Source organism: Corylus avellana, chromosome ca6, assembly GCF_901000735.1.
Source record: "Corylus avellana chromosome ca6, CavTom2PMs-1.0".
NCBI lineage: Eukaryota > Viridiplantae > Streptophyta > Magnoliopsida > Fagales > Betulaceae > Corylus > Corylus avellana.
In genome coordinates, this window is record NC_081546.1 from 19,938,477 (window position 1) to 19,956,479 (window position 18,003).

At 36.4% G+C, this 18,003-nt stretch overlaps 1 protein-coding gene across 1 annotated transcript in view; it reads right to left on the bottom strand.

Annotated features, from left to right (window-relative positions):
* Positions 1–16,995: 16,995 nt before the first annotated feature.
* LOC132185309 (LEAF RUST 10 DISEASE-RESISTANCE LOCUS RECEPTOR-LIKE PROTEIN KINASE-like 2.1) overlaps positions 16,996–18,003 on the bottom strand; it is a 1,959-nt gene continuing 951 nt past the window's right edge. The window contains exon 2 of the mRNA XM_059599101.1: positions 16,996–17,997. Within this exon, the coding sequence (XP_059455084.1) occupies positions 17,048–17,997 (950 nt within the window). The 3' untranslated portion in view covers positions 16,996–17,047. The remainder of the gene's footprint in view (positions 17,998–18,003) is intronic.

Here is an 18,003-nt window from a genome sequence, read left to right on the forward strand (position 1 = left end):
ATCAATTAGTTTTAGTTAATTAGGTCATTTTAGTTCTTTATTGTGTTTTCTTTGATTTTGTAGGTCATTGGAAGAAAAAGAAGAAATTTCAGAAGTTTTGGACTTGAAAATGAGCTATTTTGGATTTTGGAAGGCTCCGGTAGAGCGATCGATCGCAGGGGAGTTGTGATCAAGCGTACTACAGGCGAGGACCACAATGTGCAAGGCATCCACGATCGAGCACAAGCATCAAGAGGATCGATCACAGACCTACGATCGATCGCACAAGGGCTGCGATCGAGCGCACCCTTGCGTAATGGCCAAAACAGCCGCCAGCCCTGTCATGGAAAGAGCACCTTTAAGGTTTTGTAGCTTAGTGTGAACTAGGGCTAAAACCCTACGATTTTTAAGGGTTCTAGAGTATTCCTGAAGGCTTATAAATAGACCCTTAAGCCTCTAGAATATGTGTGCTTTTAAAGGAGAAGAATTGGAGCTCTTCAAGTTCAAGTTTCGGGTTTAGTCTTTTCGTTTCTTTTCTTTTATTTTATGAAGATGTTTAACATCAACTCTATGTGTAACTAATTTATTTAGTAGGGCTAGATTGAAGCCCTAGTTATGTTTAGTTGATATTCAATATTGGCGTCTTTGTAATGATCTTATTGTGATATCTAAATTGATTAATTCCTGTTTTTATGAATTCCTCATATGTGTGTGCCTGATCAACATGTGCATGTGGTATGAACTAGTTAGTTAAATCAATTTGGATGACCGAGTCCTGGGTTTAACATAAGTAACAAAAGTAATCCACACCGGGTTCTTGGGTTAATCAACATGGGGAACCGGGAGTATGCACCCATGCCCTACGCCTTATGTGTTTGTCGATTTCCACAGAATATATGTTTTCCTAAATAATAACTTGGTATACACCATGGTAAATCCTTTAGGAAAGAAAAGAGTTAGAGTATACACCCATGCCTAACTCGTTGCTTAAGAAAATCAATAGCTTAAGGAGTATACACCCATGCCTTTAGGTCGACAAACATTAGATATACATAACATGATCAAAACATTGGCATATTGACATATTAGCTAAATATAATTAGTGGTGGATATCAAAACCCTACCTTTTTATCATTATCAACTCAAATCCAATCTTTTGTTTTATTTTACTTTGGAAATCGATTTTAGACAAGATTCAGCAATCCTGTGGGAATGACCCCGTATTTGCACCATATACTACTATATTGACCTCGTGCAGTTGCAGGTAAAACATCCAATTATTTGCCTATTAATTTAGGTAGGTAATTGTGAACAACAGCTTCAAAGTTATTGTTGCTGATTTGAATAAGGGGGAAAATTTGGATGGGGAAAATTATGACATATGGCATCGAAAGATTCGATATGTTCTAAATGAACAAAAGGTCTTGGAGAACTTGTCCCATTCATTGACTGAGCCAATGCAAGAGGATACCGAACAAAACATAAGAGATTTTGTTGCTTTTAAAAACTGACACAAAAAGGATCAATCTATGCGCTTTACTATGTTAAGCAGCATGCACAATGATCTAATTGGTGAGTTCAAGGTATATCCAACAACTCAAGATATGTGGGAACTACTGAAGTTAAAGTATGGTGGCACTTCTGCCACTAGACTGCGTGGATTGACCATGAGGTTTGACTCCTACAAGATGCGCTCAGATCATACAATGAAGCTGCATCTCAAGGTGATGTCATCCATGATCCGCGAGCTCAAAGCAGCCGGAAACCAACTTACTGATGAGCAGCAGGTCTAAGCGGTGAATCGTTCACTACCAAGCTCCTGAGAAGCTATGAGCCAAAATCAGACGCACAATGAGAACGTTAAGACTTTTGATGATGTTTCGCGTCATTTGGAACTTGAAGCTGAGTGCCTAGAGGCTGCTAAGCACAATAGTTCCGCGTACTTGGCAAAGTCAAGTTCGCGCAGGGCATATAGGCCTAAGTGCAAGAACAATGACAAACATGGAGCAGCTGGACTAGGGCTCAAGAAGGCAAGGACTTACAACCGTAAGAGAGATAAACGCGCTGGTAAAAAAGACAAGCCTAAGTTGCTTTGCTTTAACTAGGGAAGGAAGGCCACTTCGCTCGTGAGTGCACTGAGCCGAAGAAGGTACTCTCTGACTTTTCTCGTTGTGTTTATGTATCTAGCCATGTTTTGGTTGCTCACTCCTCTCCTATGTGGACTGTAGATTCGACAGCAACCGAACATGTAGCTTGAGATTTGGTCGGATTTGTGGAGTATCATCGAGTTCCTGTTGGGAGTCGAGACATAAAGTGGGGAATGGAGCTAGCGTGGAGGTACTCGGTATTGGTACCTACAAGCTGGACTTGCGAGGTGGACCCACTCTATTACTCCATGATGTTTTATACGCTCCTGAGATTCGACGAAACTTGCTTTCTGTAGTTACATTGCTTAAATTTGGTTTTCGGTTTGTATTTGATAATGGTGTTTACATATATTTAGGAACAACATATTATGGGTGTGGTTTTATTTTAGACGGTTTTTTAATATTGGATTTGGATTATTCTAGTTATGATAAATTGTTTGCTTTATTGACATCTTCTGATAATGTTGATTCAATTAAATGGCATGCTAGGCATGGCCATATTGGGCAAGAAAGGATGACTAGATTAGCTAGAGAAAGCCTATTAGACAATCTCGCTAAAGCGTCTATGTCCACATGTGAACATTTGCTTATGGGAAAGTCAATTAGAAAACCGTTTGGAAAAGCCACTAGGGCATCTTTTCCATTGCAATTAGTCCATTCAGACATTTGTGGCCCAATGAATATGAGGGCAAGACATGAGGGGTTCGATTTCATCACATTTATAGATGATTTTTCGCGATACGGTCATGTTTATTTGATTTCCCATAAATCTAAAGCAATGGATTGTTTTAGATGATATATGAATATGGTTGAGAATCAATTAGACAAGAGTATTAAAGCTCCAAGAACTGATCATGGACGCGAATATCTTTCTAAGAAATTTAAAAGGCTTTATGATGACAAGGGAATAAAAAGGCAACTTACAATGCCAAGTACGCCAAAACAAAATGGCATGGCGGAAAAGAGAAATTGAACTCTACTAGAGATGGTTAGGTCAATGATGGCACAAGCTAACTTACCAATATCATATTGGGGGGATGCACTTTTGACTGCAGCCTACATTCTTAACCGAGTGCCGTCCAAATCAGTACCTTCTACTCCTTATGAGTTATGGACCGACAAGAAACCCAATTTGAGTTGCTTGTGGTCATAGGGCTCAACAGGATTTGTTCATGGCACTTCTCATAAGTATGGGAAATTAGGTCCTAGAGAAAAAAAAAAATGTAACTTTTTAAGATATTCAGAGCATTCCGAGGGCTACGTGTTGATATGAGAACAAACCGATGGAAGGGTGATTCAGATAAAATCACGAGGTGTGGATTTCATCGAGGATGAGTTTCAAACCAGAGGTGAGGTTGATAGAAATTTAGAGCTCTATAAGACTTTGGATCAAGAGGAAGGCGCTCTAAGTGGCCTAGTTGAGAATAAGGAAGAAATCCCTCAAACTCCTAGGGATAGTGGGAGCATACCACTAGTGGAGGATTCACAACAACCTCAACCGCGTAGAAGCAAACGTGAAAATCTTCCCCGTCGTCGTTTCAAGATTGAAGGGGAAGCTTTCATGATTGCTCTGCATGATGATGATGAGCCTAGGACAGTTTAAGAGGCTTTCTCATCGTCTGTAAAAGATGAGTGGATTAAAGCAATGAATGATGAGATTGAGACAATGAAGACTAACCAGGTCTGGGATTTAGTGAACTTACCTCCAGAGCGAAAGACCATTGGGAACAAATGGGTTCTTAAGGTCAAACACAAAGCGAACGATTCAATAGAAAGGAACAAAGCTCGCCTTGTGGCAAAAGGTTATACCCAACAAGAGGGTATAGATTATGAGGAAACCTTTTCACCAGTAGTAAGGTTTGCCTCAATTCGTCTTATTCTAGCCATAGCTGCTTATATGAATTTGGAACTCTAACAAATAGACGTTAAAGTAGCTTTTCTCAATGGAGAACAAGATGAGGAGATCTATATGGATCAACCAATTAGTTTTGTGGCCGATGGACAAGAGCGCAAAGTATGCAAGCTCAAACGGTCCATCTATGGCTTGAAGCAATCATCTAGACAGTGGTATCTTTGTAACACCCTGAAAATTAATTCACTGGTAATTAACTCCATGGTTCGTCTCCCAACCTTATTCCACTCCGAACAAGACTTAGGGACCTCTACTCCTCAAAAAGACAAAGGATATTAAGCAGTGAAAAATATTAAAGTTTTATAAACATCAATCATTACAACCAAAGCATCTACCAAAGACTTTCAAGTAGCGGAAATCATACTATACACATCATTGTTACAAAGGATTCATGCTATACTTAAATGTGCAAGCATGCATAAAAGCTCTAAGTCTACAACATAAATCAAAGTACTAGTTACCATGAACGCTTGCCTAAGCTTGCAATAAGTCCTCAAGCATCTCCCGGGTCGAATCTTCCAAGATAACTAGATGCTTCACGTTATCCATCTTCTACTAAGCTATCTATAACAGCATAATTGTACATATGGAGTTAAAAAAAGGGAAATAATACAAGGGTAAGTCCGACGACTTAGTAAGTATAAATGTACATGAGGTACCCGCTATTAGTTTGTGGATCCAGTTATTTATAAAGCGCATGCAACATTATGACATTTTATCATTGATGTGATATATGTATATATAATATAGGCGTATAATCATGAGTAACAGTAATAGTTCAACCGTATGGTCTACCCGAGATATTGCCCCTTCTCAACAGGGTTGACGCTGTCCCGAAAGACCTGTAGTACAACACCGTTACCTCGGATATTGCACGGCTACCGTACATAACACTAGCGACATGACCGAGTCCGACCTCGGGTGACCCACACTGCTAATGATGTCTGTCCTATAATGACCATCCATTGGGAATGGCTGCATCTTGGTCACGAAACCATTGGATCCAAAGCCCACACACACACACATTTGACCATAAAGTTAAACTCACCCAACTTGTAAGGCTCTTCTGTAAAATTTCATTAAGGCTCCATAACCTCGAATACTGAAAAAAAGACCTATCATTAGTTCTAAGTCCAAATCAAACGAACCTAGAACGTGAAAACAGGAACTGATGAATGACTGGCCAAAGTGGCGTTTCCCTAGAACGCTTCTGACCATATGTCCGGGCTCGAGGCCGTACGTCCGCTCAGAAAGTTTCAAGTAGAACCTCATTTGGTTCAACCGTCCTCCTATTCTCCCGAACTAATTTCTAAGGTTACCAAAAGGCTATCTAGGGTCTCCTAACTCAAAATGAAACCTCCATGCATACGAAATCATGTTAAACCAAGTCAAATGCTAACATTATCAAGATGTAAGACGCAACCTAGCTAGAACTAAAACTAGTGACTTAAGACAACATTTTAGCAACATAATGACGTAAAAACGAGCTAGGCTTAAGGGTATTACCTCCTTGAAGCGAAACTTTGAGAACCTCCTCTCCGATAGCTCTGAACTCACAAACCTCTCACAAAACACACTCACAAGGAGGAGTTTTTGCAGAGCCTGGGGGCGAGTTAGGCAATGAATAGGGCTTGTAAAATTGAAGGGGGTAAGGGGTATTTATAGTAGAGGGCGCTACCAACTTCACTGAAAAGTAGCGGATGTCCGGTACTATAGGGGCATACACCCGGTACTGTTTACACAGCAGTCCAAAGGCTGTAGCATACGATTTAGGTATTATCCAATGGGCATTCCAAAAGTAGTGTACGTCCCGTACTATTGGGGTGTACGTCCATGTACTATTTGCAGAGTACGTCGTACTATTGTCAGATTACGTTCGGTAGTCCCGCCGCGTACGTCAATAGGAGCGTACGTCCTCTACTACAGACAAGAGCGTTCGTCTAGCGTACGTCCGTTCCGAAAGTTTAAAATTCCCAAAATGCCCTTCTAACTTTTCCTAGTGACCCAAAGTCCATCTTAACCCTCTAACTAATCTATCTAAGCTTAGTTAATTATTTTGGTCACTACAATCTTAGATTCCATCGAGCTATCTTCTGAATGGGTTCATGATGATTGAAGAAGATCAGTGTGTTTATGTCAAACGTTTCAAGGGGAGTTTCATCATTTTGTCATTGTATATTGATGATATATTGTTGGCCGGAAATGATAAGGATATGATAGTCGCCAACAAAGGGTGGTTTTCCTCCAACTTTGAGATGAAGGACATGGGTGAGGCAGACTACATTCCGGGAATCAAGATCTTTAGGGATCGATCAAAGAAACTTCTAGGTTTGTCGCAACAAACCTATATAAAGAAGGTTCTTGAACGCTTTCAGATGTTTGATTGTAAACCCATTGACAATCCTATTGCTAAAGGTGAGAACTTGTGCCTAGAGATGTGTCCTAAGACTCAAGATGAGATAGAAAAGATGACCCGTGTTCCTTATGCTAACGCCATAGGTAGCTTGATGTATGCTATGATGTCTACTTGGCAAGACATATGCTATGCAGTTGGCTTGGTCAGTAGATTCCAATCTAACCCCAAACAAATCCATTGGCAAGCAGTCAAAAGGATATTAAGATACCTCAAAGGAACTGCAGATTATGTACTTTGCTATCAGGGTTCGAATTTGCGTCGTATTGGATATAGTGACGCCAATTGGGGTAGTGAACTAGATGAGCGAAAATTGACATCTGGATACGCTTTCTTGCTTAGTAATGGTGCCATCACTTGGAATAGCAAGAAACAATCCTGTATAGCATTATCGACCATGGAGGCCAACTATGTAACTTGTTTTGCAGCGGTTCAGGAAGCTATTTGGTTAAGGAGATTCCTTTAGCATCGTCAGCATCTTAATCATATATATATATATATATATGATTAAGTTTATTAATTAATTATTTTTTTTTAAGTATTATATATTTGTTTCAAATTTAATTTTTAGTTTAATTTTGTTGTCCGGGTGGATTGTTATGTACATGAATTGTATAAGTATCATATATAATGCTAGGTTAGACTATTTTATTGATGAACATGAATTGTTCAATTTTTTTAAGTGTCATATATAATATATGCTAGGCTAGGCTATTTTATTTATGAACATGAATTTTTTAATTTTTTTAAGTATCATATATAATGCAAGGCTAGGCAATTTTATTTATTAACGTGAATTGTTTAATTCTTTTAAGTGTCATATATAGTGCTAGGCTAGGCTATTTTATTTATGAACATGAATTGTTTAATTATTTGAAGTATCATATATAATGCTAGGCTGGGCTATTTTATTTATGAACATGAATTGTTTAATTTTTTTAAGTGTCATATATAATATATGCTAGGCTAGGCTATTTTATTTATGAACATGAATTGTTTAATTTTTTGGGTTAATAACTTTTTTGGTATCTCAGTTTTTACTCTTTTTTTTTTTTTTTCTCCCTAAGTTATAAAACGGGACAAATCTAGTACTCAACCTATAGGAAAAGACAAAATCAATACCTCTGTTAGTTCCGTTAGTCCCAATTAATGAAATTTTCACGTGTCACTCTCATAATATGTCACGTGTCCTAAAAATTAAAAAAATTAAATAATAATAAAATAAACTAGCCGGACAGTGGGCGTGCTCCGGCGTGAACCAGCCGGACGGCGCCACCGTGGCCATACGTGGGTCATTTTCTGCTTCTCCGCCTCTCTCTCTCTCGCCTCACTGTCTCTGTCCCTCTCCCAGCTCTCTCTCTCTCTTCCTTTAGGTAAGTTTGAGAGGAACCAGATGCTGAGGACATGTATGGTATTGATCTTGATCTGCCCTTACCGCAAGTGCAGACAATACCCAAACCGTAAGTTTGGATGAATCTTCTTCCTCATTCCTTGCTAGTGCAGACAATACCCAAACTAGCATTCCAACTCGGCCATCTGGGTTTGCAGAATCATTTTCGTAGAAGCTTTTGAAGAATCAAAAGTGCGCAGAATCATTTTCATTCTCATCCAAACAAGTACAAAACCAACCAACCAAACAACCCACAAATCTTTAACCACCATAAGTCAATTTTCCAAGAAAACCCAACATACTCTCAAATCTCAATTCAGCCACCTACCGAGAACTACCCAGAATTCAGCCATGGCAGAGAACATAAAATCAAAGCCAAAGTTTAATCAACAACCAACTCAATCTTCGATACCCATTCGGCCAAGAATACGCAGAAAATCAACAAAGCACCCAAAACACTAAGAAACAGAGCAAAATCAACCCCTTACAAACCCAAAACAAGGCAAATCCACCACAACCAAAACAGAACAATCGACCAACCGGCCAAAACACCACAAAAAAAAAAAAAAAATTGGACAAAACCCAACCCAGAAAATCAAACAAAAATAACCCAAAATCAAGCCTCAACTTCAATCAGCTAAGACCCGCCTGGGTTACCAGCGTGGATGAGAGAGAAAGAGGTGACCCACCGGTGTTTTCCATCCTATGTCAATCCAGTGGGGGTGGGTTTGGCCGGTTGGGTGATGGGTTTTCCGGTTGCGTTCACGGTATCCGGTGGCCGGCCGTCTCCCGTCGGTGAGGGGGAAAGGGAAGAGGGAAGAGGAAAGAGAGAGGAACAAAGATGAAGAAGGCAGCTCGTGTGTTTTTTATTTTTTTTATTTTTTTTTAGGTTTAGTTTTTATTATTATTATTTTTATTAAATTTTTTTTAGGACACATGGCATATTTTGGGAGTGACACATGGAAATTCTGTTAATTGGGACTAACGGAACTAACGGAAGTATTGATTTTGTCTTTTCTCATAGGTTGGGTACTAGATTTGTCCCGTTTTAAAACTTAAGGGGAAAAAAATAAAAAAATGAAAACTTAGGTACCAAAAAAGTTATTAACCCTAATTTTTTTAAGTGTCATATATAATGATATTGTTGATGTATAGTTGGATTTATTTGTGATAATGGAATATTTGTGATAATGGATAGTTGTTGTAATGGATTATTTGTTATAGTTGATGGGTAGATGGATTATTCGTAAAGAGTAATTCTAGAAAGCTTACTTGTATCCTACTAAGAATGATGTGGCTATTAAAATTACTATTGGACTTGTGATTGATCATTATTGAATTTTAATCAAATGGTAATTTTAATAGCCAAATATTCTTAGTAGGACATAAATAGGCTTTCTAGAATTACTCTAGATGTAAATGGTTAATGGATAGTTGTAATTGATGGATAGATGGATAGTTAGTGTAGTTGTAGTAGATGTGTAACTCATATATTAGGTAGTGCAACACCAAAATTTGGGTAAAATGCCCCGAAAATTTCAAAAATAAATATTAGGAGGAAATTTTTTTTTTCGAAATTACACAACTTAATGACGTGTCAAAATTACACATCACGAAGAAATGTGACTTGCCAATTTAAAATATGTCACTAATTAGTGACGTGCCAAGATTGGTATGTCGCCTTTAGGAGGGTGACGTGTGTAATTTCACACGTCACCAATTAGTGACATGTGATCAAATCCACACTTCACTAATTTCCGGTATAGACTACAAGTTTTTTTTACATGTCACCCACGTCGCTATTGACACGTCACCACACCATTAGTGACCTTTTCTTAACCTAAAAATGTTACTACTGGTAAGTCATTAAAATGCAACATTTTTGTAGTGACTCCTTATCACCGACTAAGACTCGCTAGGACACTAACTAGGATTCTAACTCTTTATAGAATTTAGAATTGCCTTTACGTGGAACACTAAAACAAAAGTTCCTTATTGAATTAAAAGACTACTGGGGAAACCCTTCTTATTGGCCTACTGCTCCTAAGTCACAAACGTATCAATCACCATCTCAGTTTATTAATTTTTTTTATCCGATAATACATTCGCACATTTCTTTGTTTTCTCTTCCCAATTGGGAACTGAAAAGGATAATTAAGACTTATAGAATTTGTTTCATTAAACATACCTTTATTGAACAAATATTTACTAGCTGTAATTTTCCACTTTTGAGCGAAATTTCGTTTCATAAAAAATAGGAAAAATTATCTTTTCTCCATGAACTATCACTCAATTACTATATATTTTCATCAACTACCAATTTTACATTACAACTCCATCAAATTACCATTTCATTATCAAAACCCCCATTTCGTCAGTCAAGGTCGTTAAGTCGGACGATCAACCCATCACGTGCATGAACAGTACCTGTGAACAATGTCGTGAATTGTACCTGTGAATAGTGTCATGAACAATACGGTTGACCGTCCAACTTAATAGCCTTGACTGACAGAATGGAGTTCTGGTAACGAAAGAGTAATTTAATAGGGTCATAATGTAAAGTTGGTAGTTGATAGGAAAAATGATCATCGCGTGATAGTTCATGGGAGAAAGAATAATTTCTCCTAAAAAATTATTAAAAACTATTGGACATTTTCTTGCAAAAGGATTGGCTTCAACAAAATCCCAATCAACTTCTAGAGGAGTGAAAATTCCTAACGAATTCTTCGGTTTTGACTGTTGAAGAGTTATGGTGCTGACGTGCTACCAAGTCAACCATGTCAATCAATTGAAGATAGTGAGAACACCACCCCAATCAATTGAAGTTTGGGTTGGCGTTTATAGATGAGTTTGGAGCCAAGTTTGAAGTTGTAGATTTCAACATTAACCTGACAGTTGGTTTGGGAAACAAGCTACGCCTATGTATCGTCTTTTATCTATCCTGAATACGATCAATTAAAAAAGAAGATCCTAGGAATGGGATGATGATGATGGAAGAAAGAGAGAGATTGAAATCCATTGTTTAGAAGATCAAGTGATGAGAGATGGGTTTGGAGGCAATATTGTATAATATATGTTGAATGGTGTGAGAGATCAGAGATGGGCGGGTTTTGTCATGTGGACCATTAGTTTTTAGTGGGACATAAGTAAGCCTTCTAGAATTACTCTAGATGTAAATGGTTAATAGATAGTTGTAGTTGATGGATAGATGGATAGTTAGTGTAGTTGTAGTAGATGTGTAACTCATATATTAGGTAGTGCAACACCAAAATTTGGGTAAAATGCCCCGAAAAATTTCAAAAATAAATATGGGGAGGAAAAATAATTTTCAAAATTACACGTCACAAAGAAATGTGACGTGCCAATTTAAAATATGTCACTAATTGGTGACGTGCCAAGATTGGCATGTCGCCTTTAGGAGGGTGACGTGTGTAATTTCACACGTCGCCAATTAGTGACATGTGATCAAATCTACACTTCACTAATTTTCAGTATAGACTACAAGTTTTTTTTACATGTCATCCACGTCGCTATTGACACGTTACCACACCATTAGTGACCTTTTCTTAGCCTAAAAATGTTACTACTGGTAAGTCATTAAAATGCAACATTTTTGTAGTGACTCCTTAGCACCGACTAAGACTCGCTAGGACACTACCTAGGATTCTATCTCTTTATAGAATTTAGAATTGCCTTTACGTGGAACACTAAAACAAAAGTTCCTCATTGAATTAAAAGACTACTGGGGAAACCCTTCTTATTGGCCTACTGCTCCTAAGTCACAAACGTATCAATCACCATCTCAGTTTATTAATTTTTTTTATCCGATAATACATTCGCAGATTTCTTTGTTTTCTCTTCTCAATTGGGAACTGAAAAGGATAATTAAGAGTTATAGAATTTGTTTCATTGAACATACTTTTATTGAACAAGTATTTACTAGCTGTAATTTTCCACTTTTGAGCGATAATTTCGTGTCATAAAAAATAAGAAAAATTATCTTTTCTCCATGAACTACCACTCAATTACTATATACTTTCATCAACTACCAATTTTACATTACAACTCCATCAAATTACCATTTCATTATCAAAACTCTCATTCCGTCAGTCAAGGTCGTTAAGTCGGACGGTTAACCCATCATGTGCATGAACAGTACCTATGAACAGTCGTGAACAGTATCGTGAACAATCACATGTGAACAGTGTCATGACCAGTGCCTTGACTGACAGAATGGAGTTCTGGTAACGAAAGGATAATTTAATAGGGTCATAATATAAAGTTGGTAGTTGATAGGAAAAATTATCATCGCGTGATAGTTCATGGGGGAAAGAATAATTTCTCCTAAAAAAATATTAAAAACTATTGGACATTTTCTTGCAAAAGGGTTGGCTTCAACAAAATCCCAATCAACTTATAGAGGAGTGAAAATTCCTAGCGATCTTCGGTTTTAACTGGTGACGAGTTATGGTGTTGACGTGCAACCAAGTCAACCATGTCAATCAATTGAAGATAGTGAGAACACGACCCCAATCAATTGAACTTTGGGTTGGCGTTTATAGATGAGTTTGGAGCCAAGTTTGAAGTTGTAGATTTCAACATTAACCTGACAGTTGGTTTGGGAAACAAGCTACGCCTATGTATCGTCTTTTATCTATCCTGAATACGATCAATTAAAAAAGAAGATCCTAGGAATGGGATGATGATGATGGAAGAAAGAGAGAGATTGAAATCCATTGTTTAGAAGATCAAGTGATGAGAGATGGGTTTGGAGGCAATATTGTATAATATATGTTGAATGGTGTGAGAGATCAGAGATGGGCGGGTTTTGTCATGTGGACCATTAGTTTTAACTTTGACTGAGAAAGGTGACATTGACTTGGACCGTAAGCCCCCCACTAGAAAGTTCGCAATAAAATGGCCGAAGGTGAGGTTACGAAAAACACACTAGAGTCCAATCCAGGAATTTTGGCCCCTTTCGAATTTTTTATTTTAATGTTAATAAAAAGTAATTTATGTGATTTAATTTTTTTTTTTAAGAGAAATGTGAAAAAGGTTGTTTGCTAATAGTTGAGGCCGAACCCGTGTAGGCATAAACTTTTTTTGTAATATGAGAGGTCAAACACCTAAAATATTTTAATTAAATAGAGATGAATGATTGAGTCAATGTTTGAACTCGGAACCTTTACTTATGAAAAAAAGAAAATAATATTAAAATAAAAATAAAATAGAAACAAATGATTTTTATGTAGAATATTTAATTAAAATAGTGGGTGAATTTGACAGAGTTAAGGTTTGAACCAAAACTTTTGACTTTAATACCATATTAAATTACCATTTATCTCAAAAGATTAATAAATAATGATTTAACATTTTTATTAAAATGGCAAGGGTCAATGCCCAATGGTCACGGCACAATTTAATTATTATTATTTTTAATATATATAATATATTATAAAATCGGTTATTGAATACTTAATTATTAATTGCTTTTGTCAATCCGTATAAATTAACAGTAACGGCAACTAGCTTAAGTAGTTATCTAATTATTATTATTATTTTTTTTTTTTTTGTGAAATTAGTTATCTAATTATTTAGCTGTCATTATTTTCGGTTAAACCGTTAACAATTTTAACGGTTATTAGCAGTTTATTTTTTATTTCAATCACCATATAATTTTTATTTATTTTTTATTTTTTTAAAAAAGCGACAATTATTTACCTTCACATGCCTAGAGTGAGACCACTCCCGGATTTTCATGTTTTAGTCTTATTTAAATGATATTAAAATGGAGCTTTTTCTTTGCTCTACCATTTATCCACGCGGCCCAAATCCCTTTCAAGCCTGTCATCCTTTCCCCTTCGACCCATATTATTCTAATCCTACCCATTTTACTAGTCGAGTCCAGGCCTGCCCAGAGGAGTTGAAAAACGAAAACATGAGAGCACTCTTAACTCGATCATGCAAGCAAATTTGCCGTCGATTTGCACAAAAAACCAATCTCTTGAGAAACTATTTGCTTTATAAATCTTTTACTTTGAAAGAAAAAAAACTCTTGAGAAAGTCCCATATGAAGAGAAAACGCTTAAATGTTTTAGTCACCTTCAAGGATAAATTGTTGATAGTTATGTTGAAGGGCTAACTTTGCATCAAAAAGAGCTGCAAGTGCTTCACCATCATTAAAGTGCGTCACAAGCAAGACCCAAAGTGGCTTCAGTGAAGAGCATGAACCCATCAGAGGAAGTAGCTATTGCTGCTAAGGTTGAGAGAGAATTCCTAATGCTTGCATCAAAGTTTACTTAATTTGATTTAGGGGGAATTGTTTTGAGAGAAGCAGAACATTGGGGGAGGAGTTGTTATGGATGACTGAGTTTTTAGTCTGCCAAATTTTGGTCAAGATTAAGGGAGGCAAAAAGTTGGAAGTGGTGTTTGCAATTGGCCTCTATGTTGAGTGAAAAATAAGGTCTAATTATAAATTTAATCCAATCAATTATAGAAAGATCTTCAAAACTCAAAGTGTCCAAAGACCAAGGGGGATAACTTCCAAATAACACACAAAAAAAAAAAAAAAAACAAAACAAAACAAAACAAAAAACAAAAAACAAAAAAACAAAAAAACAAAAAACAAAAAAAATGGCAAGTTAGAAAGAGATGTTCATAAGTTTTTGGAGAGGACAGAGAGTTTTGGTCTTCCCCAAGGCTAAAATTGATCCTTTGATGAATTTTGAGTTTCCAAAAAATGTATATATATATATCCAATCCTTCTCGAGATGGAGGTTTGGGTAGGAGGAGCGTATGAGATTTTAAGTGAAGAAAATGGATCCAAAAAGGAAGCTAAGAAAAAATTATACATAAAAAAAAAAGGGGGGGATAATTACCTTTTCCCCTATCAATTATAAAGTATTGTCACTTTGTTCCCATGAACTGACAACCCTACTATGGGCAAAAATGGGATAAAAAATTTCAAGATGGCATCTGAGAAGCACGTGACAGATTGACCGTCTGAGTTAACGCCTTTGACTGACGGAATGGACTTTTGGGCACAAAATAGTAGTTTAATAGGGACGGGCAGTAAAGTTGTCAGTTATTGGGGGTAAAATGACAATGCGTTGTAATTTATGGGAAAAAAATAATTACCAAAAAAAAAAAAAAAAGGCACAAATAAAAGTATTTCTTTCAAAAAAGTGGAGAAAAGAGATGGTCTTTCTCCCTTTTCCTCTCCCAAAATACAGTCCCACCAGGCTAATCGATAAGAAATAGTAAAATTAATTATTTAATTAATATTTTAACTATTTCTTCACGTATAGCCCAAACTTCTCTTGAATAAAAGAGATGAATTATAAAGATAGAGTATAAACTTAAACTATTACTCTTAATATTCTAACAATTACAACCTACATTGTCCCTTGATGGTGGTTAAAATCTATATATTTTTCATATTACATTGATACTAAAATATTCTCCATTTAGGGTTGATTGTAATCAAATCTTAGAGATTTCATACCATATTTTATATTCTCCCACCTAACATAGTTTTTTCATAAACAGAGAGAGCTTTCTACTGTAAACATCATTCAAGTTAATGAGAATACAATGTGTTAAAAATAGTAAAGATAAAACAGAAATTGAAATGCTCATAAAGTGTGTTACAATGTTGTTTTCCTCATAAGGGTTACAACAAATATTTTTCCAAGATACAATGGAGCCCATAAATCATCTATTGTTTAGTTGCATTTTTCACAAACTAAACTAAACCCGAACGCCTTCAGATTTGTTATTATATCAAGAGATAGAGACTCAAATTTAAAATACAGAAGGTGTTTGAGAGAAAACAGAAGAAGAGAGAATTTTCTGTGTTGAAAAACTAGACTGTATTGAACTATTTGTAATTTAGTAGTGTTAAAGATAACAGTTATTTATGTATGTTCACTAACGTCACTTAATTTTGAAATTAACAATAATAAACTGTAAATCCAATAGTCGTATAACGTTAATCTAATAGTCATAAACTACTAACTAACATTAACAAATCTTGTTTTAATTTTCATTATATTTGATCATCACATTTCCACAAATACTTAATTCTAACCATTAGAGTAAAATACTATCGAGGATGATTCAGTTATAACCGTTAGATCGTAATTGTTAGTAACGATTACTTAAACTTAACTATTAGATTAAACTTAATTTGGTCTCACAATTGACTTTATTAACGGTCCAGTAAATCCTACTATATGATTTACCTTAAAAAATCATATGGTTCAAATCAAACCACTAGATCAAACAATCATGACCATTCAAAAATGAATGATCATGATCGCTCTGAGCTTTGATGCCAAGTGCGTCATCATGTCACGCCCCCAAATCTGGCATTGACCAGTCTGGTAGGGTTACTGTCAATTACCCCAATATAGCTAACTAGAAAACCGCCCCTCTAAGTATCATTAAAGTTAATGCATAGGAATGTGAAATAAATTTGAGTATTCTAATAACCATAAAGGAAGCATATATTATCTTCGAAATTTAGACACGGAGCAACTAATAGAAATAATAAGCTGATCAAACATGGTAACAATATGAAGATCTCTATCTTAAACAATTCCGTAGTGGCAACCTCACCACTCCTCTCTTCCAAGAAGAGGTTTCCAACAAGATGTAATAACCGCATAAGTCTAAAGACTTAGTAAGTAAACTCCACAGTTGGATACGACATGAGCTAGTTTTTATTGAGTAGAAATAAACGTGCAATTCGATAGAGGTTTGAAAGAGGTGTTGTCTCTGCTTATACACCATAAAAATATCGTTTTGTTGAAGGAAAGGGGTGCACTTCCAGCGGCAATTGCCTAAGAGTTTTAATTCAGAAAACTAATGTTTTATTATCTCATAACTATCATATATAGTTTTTCTGAGATATTACCCCTTCTCAGCAGGGTTGGCGCTGTCCCGAGGAACTTGTAATACAAACCTTACACTTTGCTTGTAATTTTTTGCCACTTTGTAATGAGTTCTTGTAGTTAAGCTAAGCTTCAATATTCACTATAAATTCAAGAGGAATGCTATGACATATATAGTTTAGGCAATCAAATTTAGTTGTCTTTAATAGTAAGGTGTATTAACAAGCTAATAATTGAGATAATTCATGAAGATTCTCAGTTATTATCTAGCACTAAGATTTCACTTTCAAGAAAAGATGCATTTTAGTACATTTAAGAATGATCCATGATCGATGACTCCATTGTAGTTGATTGATGTGTGGGTGACCTTGGCGGGGAAGACAAGAACGGCTTGGGTGGGATATGTAAGGAATCGAGGCTTCCTTTCAACATATCCACAACTCTGTTCATTGGTGGTCGGTTTAAAGGTTCAGTCTGTATACACCACAAACTCACTATTATCAGCTTCTTTACAGTTTCTTTGTCCTCTTCCTTCATAAGGCCCTCCAATCCCAGTTCTTCATCTAGTTCTAGACGCTTGTAAATCCAATGTGGAAAATATAATTCACTAGTATGATCAACCCCGATATCAATATTCTTTCTCCCCCCAACCATTTCTAAAACCATCATTCCATAGCTATAAACATCTGACTTGTGAGATACCCTCCCAATATTTCTAAAAATAAGTTCTGGTGCCACATATCCTACGGTTCCTCTTGCACCTAACATGGATATGATACTCTCTTCTTTAGCGCATATTTTTGCAAGGCCAAAATCAGAAATTTTTGGACAGAAATTCTCATCCAAAAGAATGTTGTGAGGTTTTATGTCAAAATGCAAGATTCGTGTGTTGCAACCTTTATGTAAGTAATCTAGTCCATGAGCAATGCCAAGTGCAATCTTATATGTAGTCTCCCATTCTAATCGACAACTAGCCTTGGAGGGATTTTCTTTGTATATGAACTTCTCGAGTGATCCATTAGGCATAAACTCATAGATAAGAGCTCGTTTAGAACCCTCAAAGCAAAAGCCCAAAAGAGTGACAATGTTGACATGAGATGTCCTACTAATGCTTGCAACCTCGTTAATGAACTCCTCTCCATTACCTCTTGATTCTTTCAAAACCTTCACTGCCACAAGAGAACCATCTTGTAACTTTCCCTTGTAGACACCACCAAAGCCCCCTTCGCCTAACTTATTTCTAAAGAAGTTGGTCATTTTTTTGATAT